Genomic DNA, 16326 nt, shown 5'->3' with positions numbered 1-16326 from the left:
CAATGTCAAGGCAAATAAAATATTCATCCCTTACAGTGATCCACAAACCTGATGTGTAATAAAGGGAAATAAATCAGAAAAATGAAAAAAAAAATAAAAAAAAAAATATTTGTGTGTGCGAGGTGCCTGTGCATTTGTTCAGAAAAAAAAAAGGAGTAAAGTGTGTAGATATATGTTGTTTCAGGTACTGTAATGACCTTCAGCATCCATGAGAAACACATTGAAGGTCCTGCTAGCCCTGCCTTTACTTGTTTAGCCAGGATAACAGAATCATATTGGCTTTTTTGGAAGTTGTCAATAAGTGCATCAATGTATCTCACTTTTTTCTCCAAGAAAGTGTCCACTTTGTAGTACAGAGATCAAACACAACTTCCCCTGGTTTTTTACTGCAGCATTGACCTTCACAAGGACGACTCGAATTTTGACAAGAGCATTACACACTGAAAAAAATCTGCCAAAGTACTTTTGCCTTGGCTCTTTATAAATGCTGCATTCACATTTTAAGCGTTATTTCACAAGTCATGTGCATCAACAGCATCACATGAATGAACAGTGTGTGTCATGAACAACTCTGATCAGTTTGCAAACATGATTAGGGAAGGGATCTGACATTTCTTCAGAATTAAGCTAAATTTAGTAGCTTAAGGTACAGTTTACTGTATTTTACTGTAAGAAAGCACTGTAAGCTTTGTCCTCACACTATGTAAATTTTTGGTGGAGCACAGTCATAACATGGTGTGTTGTCGTTTTTAAATGCTTACCCATGCCCTTGCAATTTTCTGACTAAGAAATTCATCGTTATTTGTCAAAATTGCCTATCTAATATGATATATTTTTTCCAGGGAAATGATGACTCTTTTTTGCTTATGTATGTGCATCTCTGAAATTCCATATCTTCTGCCGCTATTAATCACATTCCTTCAGTACCCAGATGATGGTGATTTGTATTGTTAGATAAATATGATAATCTAATAGCCCGCCTCTCTTGGCGGTCTGCTCATAACTGTGTTCCCTGAGGAGGAATTGAGCTGAAGACAGAATGAACTTACTAGCTGCTAGATTAGATTGTAGCCAGTGCAATTATGCTGCTTCTTCTATCAGCAATCTTTTTTTTCCCTTAAGGGGGGGTTGGTTTGAGCAGGAAACTTTCCAACTAAAATGATTTGTTAAAATATTTAGCTACATTAGCAGGAAAAAAAAGGAAATATAAATCCAGAAACTTGAATTTTGTGCTCCCAGATCACTATATTGAATCTGGTGTAGCCTCCTGCCTTTTCACAGATCCAGTCTCTCTGTAGCACTCATTTTGCCTTGCATCTCGTTTGTTCCCTACTAGCTTCTATGTCCAGACATTTTTTCTTGTCTTTTTCCCTAAGCAATACAGAATAACAACAATTTACAGATTATTATGTATTACTCTAGAAATTATTTAAAGTATATGGGAGCCTGTGCATAGCTTAAATGCAAGTGCTGTGCCATTTTGTATACAAGACTTTAGCATCCACAGAATTTGTTGGGCTGACTACATACGCCTAAACAGTTGGTTGTGTGAGAAAGGTGTATCACTTTCACGCTTAGCAGCCATCCCCCTTTTCATTCAGCACTGAACTCTGGCCCCTCCAGCGCCAGAAGCGTCTCTTTTTTCCAATTACATGTGCTAACCTCCGTTATCCATCTGTCAAATAGAGCGGCTAGGTGCTTGCTGGAGGGTCCGAGTCTTACTGCACGGTTCACTGTGATAAGGGCATGCTGTGGGAGAACCTTTCAAAGTCACAGTAGATAGGGTAGTAGTAATAATAGTGGGACAGTTAGAACAGATTTAAGAGCAGTTTGAGTAAAGGCTGTCAGTACAGTAAAGATGTACATGTACATGTAAGTGTATCTGCTATCAAGGTCAGAAAAGTCATTAATTAACTTTGGCTTGCAGAGTGCATGACATGCACTTCTTAAAATGGAATTTAGGTATTTTGTGAATGTGGGTATGTTCAGATTCAGTTTCATACGTGTGTGCTTGCACTCAATGCCTGTACATGCTCTCAGTTATGTACCCATATAGAAAAATAATTAGGCCAAACCACATTACTTTGAAGGGTATGCACCCCTATGAACCATAGTTTAATTTTGACAATTATATGAAAGATATTGGTGTAGAACCTTTACCAAATTGATGTGTATAGGTGAACCTTAAGTATACAGCTTTGAAAAATGTGTAGATGCTCACACATCTTATTTTAATTTAATATTCAAAGTGAAATTAATTAGAAGATTTTTTAAAATGGAATGAATATTGATTTCTTCAGAGCATCAGCAGTTCAGCACTCTAAATACTTTGTGGATGAATGGCAGTTTACATTCCTATGCATATAACTAAACATCTGTGAAACTCATCTACATTTTTCTTACCCAGGAACCTAACATCTATTCTTTTATTCTGTTCCAGTTTATCCTATAATATTTTAATTTCAAAATGTAAACCTAGCATTGTTGGTAATCTGTTCCTAAAAATATTTGAACAAATAAAGATACACATAAAACAACTTCTGAATTGCCCAAAGAAGCAGGCCTACTGTTTGTAACAATATCGTAACATTAATAACTGACATAACCAAGTGTTTTATTACAATTTAAATGTTGATGTACAGGAAGAAAAAACTCTGCAGGTTTCTTGTGAAGTAGTGGTTGTGATATGTGTGCTGCCTGAATAGCCTTATGGGCACAGTGGACAGACTTTAGAGGGAGATGTGAGGGACAGAAGATGAGATAAGAGGGACTGCGTATCCCAGGAGGCCGGGCTATCTATAACAGTCAGCCAGCCAGTTAGTTACAATAGACCATTCTGCTCACACACACACACACACACATATTGAAAATAAGTCTGTGACTTTTAAAGGTCTCCTACATAACCATGGCTTTTCTAAGTGTAGACAGACTTGGGTCCTTCTAGTCTATTCAGCCCCACACCATGATTCAGAGACAATGTGGCTTCCATAGATGAAGCTTTAAGTCCATTTACAGAGCCAGAATGACTTTCTGCAGATGTTGAGATATCTCAAATGTGATTCACCACCACTTCTTTCCACAGTAGTTTCAGAAAGCAATATTTAAAGATCATAAAGAACTAGTTGTAGAATCCTTGCGTAAAGATAATTCCAGATATGCTTGGATTCCAGCTGGAGGTCTGCTCTGTTCTGTGGCTTCCATATCAAAACCTGTATTGTAAAAGAAAGCCTGAGAAATAAATATTTAAAAATGCAAGATGTCAGGCTGACAATACTTCTAGTCTGAAGGGATCAGAGACATGTATAATTGACAAATATGATTTCTCAAATCTTGTGAGATCTAATGATAAAACCTCAGCTAGTAAGCTTATTTTCACTAGGCTGGCAGACGGCCTGCCTTCCTGCTTGATACAGAATTAAGCATTACACATTTTGGAGCTGAACTGAACTGTATTATTCAAAATACTGCAACAATGAAAAATTCTGTGAGCATGTGAACATTTAGTAGCGTAGCTTTGGTATATTAGTGAAGTAGTTGTCCAATTTGTATTAAGATGTTTGATATATTTTCTTTCAGGTCGGCAAACCTGTCCCCCTGAGAAGTTTGACTGTGGGGGTAGTACAAACAAGTGTGTGTCACTGTCCTGGCGCTGTGATGGCGAGACAGACTGTGAAAATGGAGCAGATGAGGAACAGTGCGCTGCTGGTAAGGAGACGGGGGTGTGGGGTTTGATGGGCAAATTACAGTCAGTAATATCTGTGTAACTTGTGCTTCTGAGCCCTTACTGGAAGTGTACGTTTTTTTCAACAATCTAGCAATGATTAATATAGTCTTATGTAGAATGTGAGACCCCCCTGTTCAAATAATGTTTTTGAATGATGTTCTTTATGAAGATAATAATTTTTGTTTACAGGAAACATACTTAAATATTTTTTTTTCTTTCTGCAAGTTTTAGTGGATGTTTCTGTTTATGTGCTGATAATTAATCGTCATAACTTTTGCACAGGGCATGTTTATATTCCACATTTGTGTTGGTCTTCATTGCTTCATTAGTGGTCAGTTTCTAAACACATAATTAGTTAAAATGATGTGGTTGCTGGGCAAGCAATGATCATTTTACTCCTTCAAATTCAGTACCAAACAGTAGGTTTAAACATTTACCCACATCAACACTTAGATCAGGTCAGCACAGGTCAGACAGCTATAAGCTGGCATTTTCAGGTACTGTATATGAGTATCATATAAAATGCTATTGATTTTGTTTTGTGGTTGGACATGTGACCTATAGAAGCACTGACTCTCACATTTCCTTCCAGCAGCATATGGTTTGTATTATGCATTTGGCCTTTTAAAACCCTCTTGAATCTTTAATTCAACAACACGTCTATGGGCTTTGGGGCAACAGGTTGAATGGTGAAAACAGCATTTTTATGGTCGTGACACTTCTCACCCCCCTCCTCCTCCCCCCTCTCCCTTGCAATAGGTCTTTCTCTTTTGATAGAAACTGGATGCACTTCTTTGTTTATTTTCAGAAGAGTGGCAAAAACAATAATGTATGTAATAAGTATATGACTGATGATGATAAACGTATTTGATTTGGGTTAGGCATCTTTGCTCTGTAAATATAGAGAGTATGTTCTATTAATAATATAATTAACTAATAATATTAACTAATAATATTCTATTGGTACTGAGCATGACCTGAATCATGGCTTCAGTCTCCATCTAGGGATTTCCCAGAAAGTTGCCTATGCCTTATTTATTCCTTCATTTCATCCCTCGCCAGCCACTTAAGTATTTTATTCTCGGGCTAATAAAAGGTGGCAAAAAAAACTAGAGTTTGTAATTCTTACTAATAATTTGTTATTGGTTTGTGATCTTTATTTTCTGTTTTGTTTTTGATTGTGATTTGTCTGGCTTTGTAGATATTTACTGAGAAATGTGTCTAATATATTTAAAAGATTATTAATAATAGAATATTAGACTATTTATGCATCTGTAACCTACTTGTAGGATAAATGAAAGGTGTCTGTTTTATTGTAGAATAAAAGTTTTGCTTGTTTGATTTATTGACAACTCAGTTTATGTGCTTGATCTGGGGAATTATGTTCTTGGTGATTTTGTTAAAAACGTACTATATAGAAGAATAGCACATATTCATTACTGTCACAAAATGTCTACTGAAGTTATAGGAAACCATCAGTATAGTTTCTTCCTAATGTGCTGATAGTTTAACAAACATGATTAATCGTTTCTGATTTTTTCAGATGGCTTTAGCTATCTTAATGGTTCACATTCAGAAATGTTAAAGTGCTTTTCCACTGCATGGGATCAACTGTACCTAGCTCAGCAGGGCTCGACTCGCATTTACCTGGTAAATTAAAATCCAATAGCACATCTCATCTGCGAAATGGAGCAGGTACAAAGACCCGCCTATAACGACATTGACGTAGGAACCACGGGGGATGGGAGTATGTGTCCCTAACAAAATGTGAAGCATCTGCATTTGTCTCCCCAAAATAAAGAGAAAAATATGCTTTTTGTTACAAACTTTTATTCTGAAATTGTTCCACCGAGGTTAATGCATTTTGGCAGCGAGTCAGAGAAGGTGAGTCTTCTTTCAGCCTTTGTTAAGGTGCCGGTTCAAATATAAAGCTGCTCCAATCATCAGCTTCACTGGCCTCTGATTCACCATCAGTGTGCTTTATAAAGTTAGTGTTTACCTGCTCTGGGTTTAAGGTCAGTAACGAGAGCAAAACAGTTAGCAATGACTGATAATTAAAGTTATAAAATTGGCTTGTATATAATGTCTTGTTAAGGTATCACAGGAGGATCTGAAACTTTGTGAGCATTAATATTAGCTGTGCTCAGGTTGTAAGAAAGCACTTTGTAACTATATATATACACATACATACAGGTGCTGGTCATAAAATTTGAAATCATATATCATGAAAAAGTTGATTTATTTCAGTAATTCCTTTCAAAAAGTAAAGCTTGTATATTATACTCATTCATTACACACAGATTTATATATTTCAAGTGTTTATTTCTTTTAATTTGATGATTATAACTGACAACTAATGAAAACCTCAAATTCAGTATCTCAGATAATTAGAATATTACTTAAGACCAGTACAAAAAAAAGGATTTTTAGAAATGCTGGCCAACTGAAAAGTATGAGCATGTACAGCACTCATTACCTAGCTGGGGCTACTTTTGCCTGAATTACTGCAGCAATGCGGAGTGGCATGGAGTCGATCAGTCTGTGGCACTGCTCAGGTGTTATATGAGAGCCCAGGTTGCTCTGATAGTGGCCTTCAGCTTTTCTGCATTGTTGGGTCTGGCGTATTTCATCTTCCTTCTCACAATACCCCATAGATTGTCTATGGGGTTAAGGCCAGGTGAGTTTGCTGGCCACTTAAGAACAAGGATACCATGATTCTTAAACCAGGTACTGGTAGCTTTGGCACTGTGTGCAGGTGCCAAGTCCTGTTGGAAAATGAAATCTGCATCTCCATAAAGTTGGTCAGCAGCAGGAAGCATGAAGTGCTCTAAAACTTCTTGGTAGAAGGCTGCGTTGACCTTGGACCTCAGAAAACACATTGAACCAACACCAGCAGATGACATGGCACCCCAAACCATCACTGACTGTGGAAAGTTTACACTGAACCTCAAGCAGCATGGATTCTGTGCCTCTCCTCTCTTCCTCCAGACTCTGAGACCTTAATTTCCAAAGGAAATGCACAATTTACTTTCATCGGAGAACATAACTTTGGACCACTCAGCAGCAGTCCAGTGCTTTTTGTCTTTAGCCCAGACGAGACGCTTCTGACACTGTCTCTTGTTCAAGAGTGGCTTGACAGCAGGAATGCGACAGCTGAAACCCATGTCTTGCCTACGTCTGTGTGTGATGGTTCTTGAAGCACTGACTCCAGCTGCAGTCCAGTCTTTGTGAATCTCCAAAACATTTTTACCACATCTTTTCCTTCCCTTTGCCTCTCTATTAATGTGCTTGGACACAGAGCTCTGTGAACAGCCAGCCTCTTTAGCAATGACCATTTGTGTCTTGCCCTGCTTGTGTAAGGTATCAATGGTCGTCTTTTGGACAACTATCAAGTCAGCAGTCTTCCCCATGATTGTGTAGCCTACAGAACAAGACTGAGAGACAAAAATGCCTTTGCAGGTGTTTTGAGTTAATTAGCTGATTAGAGTGTGGCACCAGGTGTCTTCAATATTGAACCTTTTCACAATATTCTAATTTTCTGAGATACTGAATTTGGGTTTTTCATTAGTTGTCAGTTATAATCATCAAATTAAAAGAAATAAACACTTGAAATATATCAGTCTGTGTGTAATGAATGGAATCACTTTTTGAATGGAATTACTGAAATAAATCCACTTTTTCATGATATTCTAATTTGACCAGCACCTGTGTGTGTGTGTGTGTGTATGTATATATATATATATATATATATATATATATATATATATATATATATATATATAAAGACTCCTAATATTTTCAAGTGTTTCTGGCAAAAGAAATTAATACCATGTTTAATTTTGGAAATTGAATTTTAATGTATATGTCTAAAACATAAATTGATGCAATTTGTCTATAAATACCTTTTTATTGTAATTCCACAAATGCTGTTCCACATCATTATAAATGCAGTATATTACTGCCTACTGTTTTTTTACCTACATAGGAGTCAGCTTATAGCTAGCTAATATATTTTGTATGGGGTTGGCTTTGACTCAGTAAATAGGTTCCCCCCAATATCAAACTCTCTCCTATGCCCTTGTGTAACGAGAACCAAGGGCTTTGAAAACCACAACAATGGCAGTGGTAAGGTTAGGTGCTGCTTACTCATTGTGTATTCTCTTTATTTATTTATATATTTATTTTACTGAACACAGCTCCACACCCCAGTTCTCACAGATCAGTTTTTCCTTGCATTTTCCGCTTTCACTGGAATTTTCATCGGCCACCGATTCAAGGAGGGTTTGCTTTGAACAAATGTGACTGCTGCTGTAACTTAAGAGATTTTACAAGTGGCTAGTTTGTGCTGGAGCTCTGCATTATGTGGTGATCAAAAGGTCTCTCTGACCCATCAGCACTCTGCAAGGTTAGCACGTGTCATTTAATACCTACTCGGCTCATTTCCTACCTGGCATGTGCAGGGACTAAAAACAGTACCTGGTTCCAGGGACTAGATTTGGCTAGTGGAAAAGCAGAAGAGCAGAGTCTAGCTGAGTAGATTCCATGCAGTGGAAAAGCACCATTAGTGACCTGTATCTGTCTGTTTGTGATCTGCCTGTAAAATAACACGCATGTGCATACTGATGCATTTATTTAGCGTTTTCCCAAAAGAAGCCCTGCGTAGTGCACAAAGTAGGTCCTTAAAGAACAACTTCTACACCCAAGTACTGCACAAAATTTCACACTGCACAAATCTATTTATATTCAGCAATTACCTACACAGCACCTTATCTAATATTCAATGCATTATATTGGTGCAGGAGCCTCAGTCTCACCACCCACACCATGCACTATGTAAGAAACACAGCCATTTGTGCTTGCTGATGATCACAGCAATAAGTGAATCCATACAGGGAAACAGAGGTATAAAATCCAATCTGACGTTCACATTCATATCACAATCACACCAATCATGTATAAAAGTGGAACACATATGAACATGACCCAAACCTGATTTGGAAATATCAGATTTGACATGTCCACACAGCCCTGAAAAATATCAGATCAGTGTCATATTAAGGCAAAAATATAAGATATGAATGACTTCAGCCTGGTAATGCAAACATAGCCTTAAGCGTTTTGATGTATTCTCAGCATCTTCAGATCATTCCCTCAGTCAGGTCTAACATCACAGCAGACAAAACAACTGTCAAGCTTTTCTCTTTTTTCTGTTTTGTTGTCTCCTCTCCCAATTGTTCATTGGTGGCAGAGCTTTTATAGCAATTCATGTGGTCTAACACTGGTAAAAGTTTGGTTTGACAACCAACACAGTGAGAGACTGACAGTATATATATGCACAGTACCATTCTTCTCACCACAAAATATATGTGGTTCCTGGAGTTGCTTTGGAGACTTATAGAAATGGCAGGTATTAGCTACAATTCATTTATGATGAGATCTCTCAAGACAAGTCTATTAGCACCAGGCGTGAACAGGGCAGAAGAGATTTTCACCCATCTCCCTTCGTACACATCTGTGATGGAGTGGAAAATGAGAGAACTATAATCATAGTGATCTTTCAGCCTTCTCTTTATGATAATTGACTCCTGGTCCTTGATGTCTTTTGGAGTGTGTTCTGTTTTTTTTTTTTTCTGTACAGTTCTAATAACCTGTAGGACAGCTTTTTCATTTATAATTTGAGATGTCAGGCCAATGGTTGTAAATACTTATTATTTTCATGCTTCTATGTGGTGAATTACTCTTTAAATGAATTATGTTACATCATACATCAAATAGTTTTCAAAGCAGTTACATATATGAAAGAACTGTGTATGAAACCTGTTAATAATAGAAGTGAAGTTTCAGTTGGAATCAGTTGCCAAATACATCTGAGAGGTGGGTTCTTTAGAGTTTGACTTATATATTGACAAACTCATCTATTCATTTTATTCACATTTTGCAGGCTGAATCTTTTCCTAGAGAGAGCTTTCAGCACTCATAATGGCATTTAATTACTTTAATAAAATAAAACTGATATTGTTTTGATGGAGCTCTAGTCCATAGCAGGGGAACTACAATCCACTTGGCTTCCCTCTCATTCCAATGCGGTGTTATATTTTGTTGGTTTATGCTGTCTGATTAATGAAGTTCATTTAATAATCCTAGCTGAAAGGTAATGCAGTATAAAAAACATCTGGTAGAAACAACACAGGCACCCACCAGGGATTAGTAGTGTTCAGGGAGTGAAAACAAAGAACAAAAATCACCTTCCTTTGCTGCAGAGATTAAATGCTGTTTCTATGTGGTCTTTTTTTATTTCATTTTTTTCATGATCTGGCCTGAATTTGTAAAGTGTAATAAGCATATAGCCTCAGCCTTAATCTCAGCATGGTCATGTGCTGCCAGCAAGCTTGCCAAACTACAGTAATATATGCTGCATAAGCATCTAATGCTTATGGTAAGTGTTTATACCATGCTGTTGCTATGACACTGAGCTTGGGTGTGTGTTTGTGTATGTATGTATGTATGTATATAGATTTAAGGATAGAGATTTAATTGTGTTTAATAAGATATAATTCCGATATCAATATGAACAATAAAAAGCCTTTTATTTAAATTTCTTTTATTTAAATTTATTTTAATTTCACTTTAAATATAAAAAATTAAATATGAGTGCAATGAACATTAGTCAGTGACAGATGCTGTAAATAATATATATATATATATATACATATATATATATATATATATATATATATATATATATATATATATATATATATAAACAGGTGAACCAGTCTGTTGATCATTCAGTGTATATTTCTCTCTGAAGAATTATTTAAGAATATTAGATCTAATGATTTTTCACATACTGACATTTTTCATTTTTGTACTTTGTGCCCTGTTTTCTATAACTGAATTAGTTTCATTCATTCATTCATTCAGGGCACTGACATTATTTCGGTATCACTTACCAGGCCATTTTATAATTGTCTTACAACCAGAATAGCTTCAATAATGCGCAACCTCAGAAACCATGCATCATTAACAGATTCTTATATATTGCTTATCCAGTTTTGTGAGGGATGTATCCTTATGTGGGGCTGGACAAGATTTTTACACATTTTCAATATTTCAGTATATATTATTTACAGCATCTGTCACTGACTGATGTTCATTGCACTCATGTTTAAATTTTTTAAAGTGGCTTTTTATTGTTCATATTGATGTCGGAATTATATCATATTGAACAAAATTAAATCTCTATCCTTAAGTCTATTTGCTGTGTGTGGAGAATTCTGACAATCTGCAATTGTGTGTGCTATTGAAGGCTGTGGTTAGAGATTGGTCTGACAGATGTAGTTGTTTTCCATAGCACACATTGGAAGTGTGATTTACAAACATTCAAGAAATATCCATGTTGTATTATGATTAAGAAATACTTCAATATTTTGTATTTATTTATTTTGCTCAAAGTGCATTATATATGAACTTTTTTTTATTGATTAATTTTTCTTTTATCCAAGTGTACCCAAAATTTTTATAAAAGCATATTCAGCATTTTGGATTTGTATAACTTTTTACATACTGTTCACTTTTTGGGGAGACACATAACAGCCTAGATACAGAGAGAGAGAGCAAAAAAACCTTCTGCAATTTTAAAGGTGTTACCCACTGTCTTGGCCACCTGACTGACCTAATCAGCAGATTATTGAATTGCAGTTAATAAATAAAAATTGCATGTTATTAGAATGTTTACCACCAACTTAAATAATGTACTGCTGTTTGTGTGTGTGTGTGTGTGTGTGTGTGTGTGTGTGTGTGTGGTTTGTACCTCTCTGCCTGTAGGCAAGTGTGTGGGTGTAATAGGTTTAGATGCTGCTTCACTCCCATCTGTTAATGCATGTGACTGCTGAGAGTGCACTGTGGGCTTTTCTCACTTTCACCACTCTTATTCCAGCCACCCACGGCTGCAGCAGCACATCCACTTTGAGCCTCCTGCCATAGACAGGTGTGAGCTTAGATTCACTAAGCAACTGAGCTAGATTCACTACAAGATACCCCACAGCTATCAGTTAATCTGATGAAATCAGCACTGACAGGATTATGACCGATAGTGAGTGCGATTAAAATTAGAAAGCTGTTTTCAAATAGTTGTTTAAAGTGGAAAATGTTCATTGCCATATGGATAGACATTCCTTGCAAAAAAGTTAAGAGAAAAATGTTTTATTTTCTTCTCTTTATGTAGATAAATACACTTTATAAAAGTACTACTTAGTAATGCATTACTTTGACTTTATCTTTCAGTTCATTTCAGTTTACAGGCTTCCAGATTGTAGGCAACCATAGTATGACAAACTTCCAATGTGAAACATACAGTTTCTATATAAATTCATTTCTATATAAATCAATGTTCACTGCCTGTCACTGACTGATATAACAAAACACATTTACACACAACAGGAAATGTGACATTTTTAATATGGCAGATCTCTATGAGATTAGACATTCAGCTGCTTTCTACTAAAATTGGAACTCTTTGAGCGTTGTACTTGTTGTTTCCTTTTGTAATGTGCTACACTCTGTCCCTAGTGAGATGACTGGAAATGTCTTTGGAGAAGCAGCCTGCTTCATTAGTATTAGGTTTCTGAACGACCCTAAAGCTCTGATCTCATGTTCTTGTAGTTGATTTGTGAAGATATGTATTTGTCTGAAAATCTGTTTTAATGATTGCTTATTGTATATTTACATATTTGGACTTACGTTTTAGTATAGTCTGCCGGTGCTTTCTGTTGGACCATCATGTGTATATCTTGGGTTTGTCACTTGGTATATGCTCAGATATGTGTGTCTGTGTAAAACATCCATGACATGCTGAACTTCTTCTGTTCCCTCGCTGCACCCTGATATTTCTCTTTCATCTGAGCTGCCATTTGCTAAGTCTCCCACAGGCCATGCTTCAGCCCTCAGTACACCTCTAGTTGCAGTTTAGAGGCCTGGAAAATGGCTTTCCTCTCTGTAAACAGCCTACGGCGTGCTGTGTAGGGCCTTGTCCCAACTGCCGTGTTGTAAATGATTTTGTACTACAGAAGGGATTAGTTTCTTGAACACCACTGAGGTACTTTAACTTTCAATCTGTCATTCACAATATCTCCCACAGCTCTCCCAGAACGCAGTTTGAGCAGAGCAAGGCTGACATTCAGCTTCCGTGTTATAGCTCATTGCTGCTTTAACTATGAGCATATTCTGCCTAATTATGGTGTATAGATACTACTACTGGGCCTGTCTAGAAGAGTCATTATCTCTTACTGAATGATTGACTCCTAATGTTTAAAAACGTGCATGTGTGAGTAGGAATGTTATTTCACCTTCTGCTGTTAGTTCAGCCATATTTCACAGAGAGAACTTAAGGTGGAGTTACTACACCCTCTGTTGTTAGTTCAGCCATATTTCACATAACGCTTTTCCACCAATGAGGAACAGGAATGGTTCCAGTTTGTGAACTAAATTTGGAAACGTTTGGCGCGTTTCCTCCAACATAAACTGGTTAACAAACCAGAAAAAATTGTTCCCAGCAGAAACCAAAGAGTAGGTTCTTCAGCGTGAATTGTGGCTTCATCCATGGGTGTGTCAATGTTCAGTAATTCAAGAAAGAGCTCAGAGCCTCAATACACCGTTATCGCCCAGTGGCACTGGATGTGGTCATTTACAAAGTTTTATATAAACAAATAATAAAACAAGAACACGCTCCTTTTGTGTGTGTTTCTGGAGCTGTGTTTGGCACTACAACATGTGCAGTGGCCAGAGTTGCTGCTAGGGGTTGGTTTCTCCACTGTTCACAAACTCAGCAGGACAGCCCGGAACTCGCCAACATTTACACATGTATTATACCTCACAGAGAGAGAAGGACTGCTGAATTTGACTTATTTCATGTGAGTCTGTGTCTTTGCCTGAAATATTGTTAAGGGAAGTGGTGGGGAGACATATTGTGGCGTTTATAAAACTCCATATAGCTGTGCACAATCAATCAATCAATCAATCAAATTTTATTTATATAGCGCTTTTCACAACAAAAAGTCGTCACAAAGCAGCTTTACAGAGTTCCGGGTCCAAGCCTCCTATGAGCAAGCCAGGGGCAACAGTGTCAAGGAAAAACTCCCTCAGCACACGAGGAAAAAACCTTGGAAGGAACCAAGACTCATACGGGGAACCCATCCTCCTCGGGTCGTTTTAAAGATTGAGAGTGTGTCTGAGCCCCGAACAGTAACCGGAAGGCTATTCCAGAGTTGAGGAGCTTTGTGAGAAAAGGCTCTTCCTCCTGCAGTGTTTTTCTTAAAGCGAGGAACAAAGAGTAGATGGGCATCCTGTGAACGAAGTGTACGTGTCGGGCGATAAGGTATGAGAAGTTCAGTAAGATACTGCGGGCCTAAACCATTTAGAGATTTATAAGCTAAGAGGAGTATTTTATAGTCAATGCGAAATTTTACAGGTAGCCAGTGTAGAGACGAGAGAACTGGGGTGATATTTTTGAATTTTCTAGCTCTAGAGAGCACCCTGGCTGCTGCATTTTGAACTAACTGAAGCTTGTGTAACGCTTTGCACGAGCTCCCTGCCAGGAACGCATTGCAGTAGTCTAGACGTGAAGTTATAAAAGCATGCACTAGTTTCTCTGCATCTTTTAAGGATAAAATATGCCGAATTTTGGCAATATTGCGTAGGTGTAAGAAGGCGGTTTTGACTGTATTGGATATGTGGGTATCAAATGTGACAACCACATTAAACTTCACATTATTTAACCAGTTACTTTGTATAAATAAGTAATTGTAATTTCTAAAATCAACAAAATGTTCTTGGTCTTCTTTGTTGTTTGGTGGTAGATCATTTAGTATTTTTCTTTAAAACTGATGCTGGGGTTATATATTATGAACACAACTTTGTGCTCTTTTTTTCAATTTCTGCATGTATTAGTCCTGCCCTCCATATTTTTGGTACAACACAATCCCATAAAGAAAACCACATGTAAACAAAGACACTGATATAAAGCACCAAAGTTTCTTCCAAAGACAAGGGTATGTATTTTGGGCTTTCCTGTTTTTGAAATGCCAGAAAAACCTCTGTGACAATGGCTGTATGGCTAATGGCTTTCCGGCAAAACTATGCAACAAACAGCAATAATTGTCTGAGGGTTAATGCCTGTTACTGTCATCAAGCCTTCTCCCTAAATCATCATTACAACATTGTCTTACAACTATATCAGAACAATTTCATTTATATGAAATCCAGCATTCTCCTTCACTGTAATTCTATGAGTGTACGAGTTGTAAAATCTGTTTCTTAACCACATAGGAACTAGAGGCTATTGAATGTAATCGCCTTGTCTCTTTATTATGAGTTTTTTTGTAAACCAAGGTCATTTTTCAACAGCCGGGGGTCAGTGTACAAGAAGACAGGGTCATCTATCACAGGCAAATCCATACTTATAATGCAGCCTCCCTTAGGTTAAGGTCACAATCTGAAAAGTAGTTACATTGAACCATTAGATTAAAAAGCTAAACAGTAGGATCACCCATTCACAGGGCAACATTTTGTTATATTTACAACAATTACTGGAAATAACCAGAAAACAGGGCTTCACATACACAAATAGCATTATAATGTAATGCAAGCTTCAAACTGTTAGGATGAAGAGCCTAAAATACAGCTCTGAAGAGTTTTTATGTGACAATTATGTAGCTTAGCGTGTAAAAATTATTAATGAAACAAATATTGCAAAGTGCAAAAAATGTAATAACAGTAGCACATAAACTATGCAAGTAAATGCATAAACTGATGATGTGTAGTGCAGTGTACATGGACTATAACATTTTGAATTCCCCTTAGAAAGGAGAATTTTCAAAAAAGGAATTATTGGTGTTCTTTTTATTTTTATAAATGTGGTTTACACCACACAGCAAGACACGGGTGATGTATGATAAGGAAAAAGGAGGGTTTCTGAAAGGATAGACCAATCAGTAAAAGGATTGTTGCTTACATTGTCTCAGCATAGAAAATTCTACATTGTGGCATTGGGATGAGGGAGATTTTTATTAAGCTAGTTGATACAAAGCCCTGTTTGTATACAAACACCTACCTACAGAAACACAAAAAATCTTCAGCTGACCAAAGCATTTACAGTGTATACAGCCAAGCATTCTGTATAGCACAGGGAGCCCATTGCCTGAGTTCAACTTCATGATCTGAATTGTGATGCAACTGACCTTATTATGAGGACAAGGTCAGTGACCCAGCTCCACTTCTGTCCTCTAATAACCTTTGCCTGGGCTGCTGTGGGCCATGTTCTCACTCCAGCCTCGGGCAGTGCTGCCAGAACTGTCCAGACATTCCACTATATATATATATATATATATATATATATATATATATATATCCAAAGCTCTTCACTGTTTAGCCGCCTCACTTAGCGATGTCTCCTCTCCTCAGCTTTATACATCATAGCCACAGAATATCTCCCCCTTCTGCCCACATTCCAGTCCCTGGAGTAAAGCCATGTCTCCAGTGCTTTTTGCTGTAACGATATTAAGTGTAATACCTGTGTATTCCTGAACGCTCTATTAACTTGCTGG

At 37.2% G+C, this 16326-nt stretch overlaps 1 protein-coding gene across 5 annotated transcripts in view; it reads left to right on the top strand.

Moving 5' to 3' along the window:
- Nucleotides 1-16326, top strand: part of lrp8 (low density lipoprotein receptor-related protein 8, apolipoprotein e receptor) — a 183206-nt gene that overhangs the window by 85721 nt on the left and 81159 nt on the right. For all 5 annotated transcript variants that reach the window (XM_066665571.1, XM_066665570.1, XM_066665569.1 and 2 more), the window contains exon 4: nucleotides 3577-3705. In XM_066665571.1, coding sequence (XP_066521668.1) covers nucleotides 3577-3705 — 129 coding nt within the window. The remainder of the gene's footprint in view (nucleotides 1-3576; nucleotides 3706-16326) is intronic.

This window comes from Hoplias malabaricus, chromosome 3 (assembly GCF_029633855.1).
Source record: "Hoplias malabaricus isolate fHopMal1 chromosome 3, fHopMal1.hap1, whole genome shotgun sequence".
NCBI lineage: Eukaryota > Metazoa > Chordata > Actinopteri > Characiformes > Erythrinidae > Hoplias > Hoplias malabaricus.
Note: the sequence above shows the minus strand (reverse complement) of the source record. Positions and strands in the feature narration are given on the sequence as shown.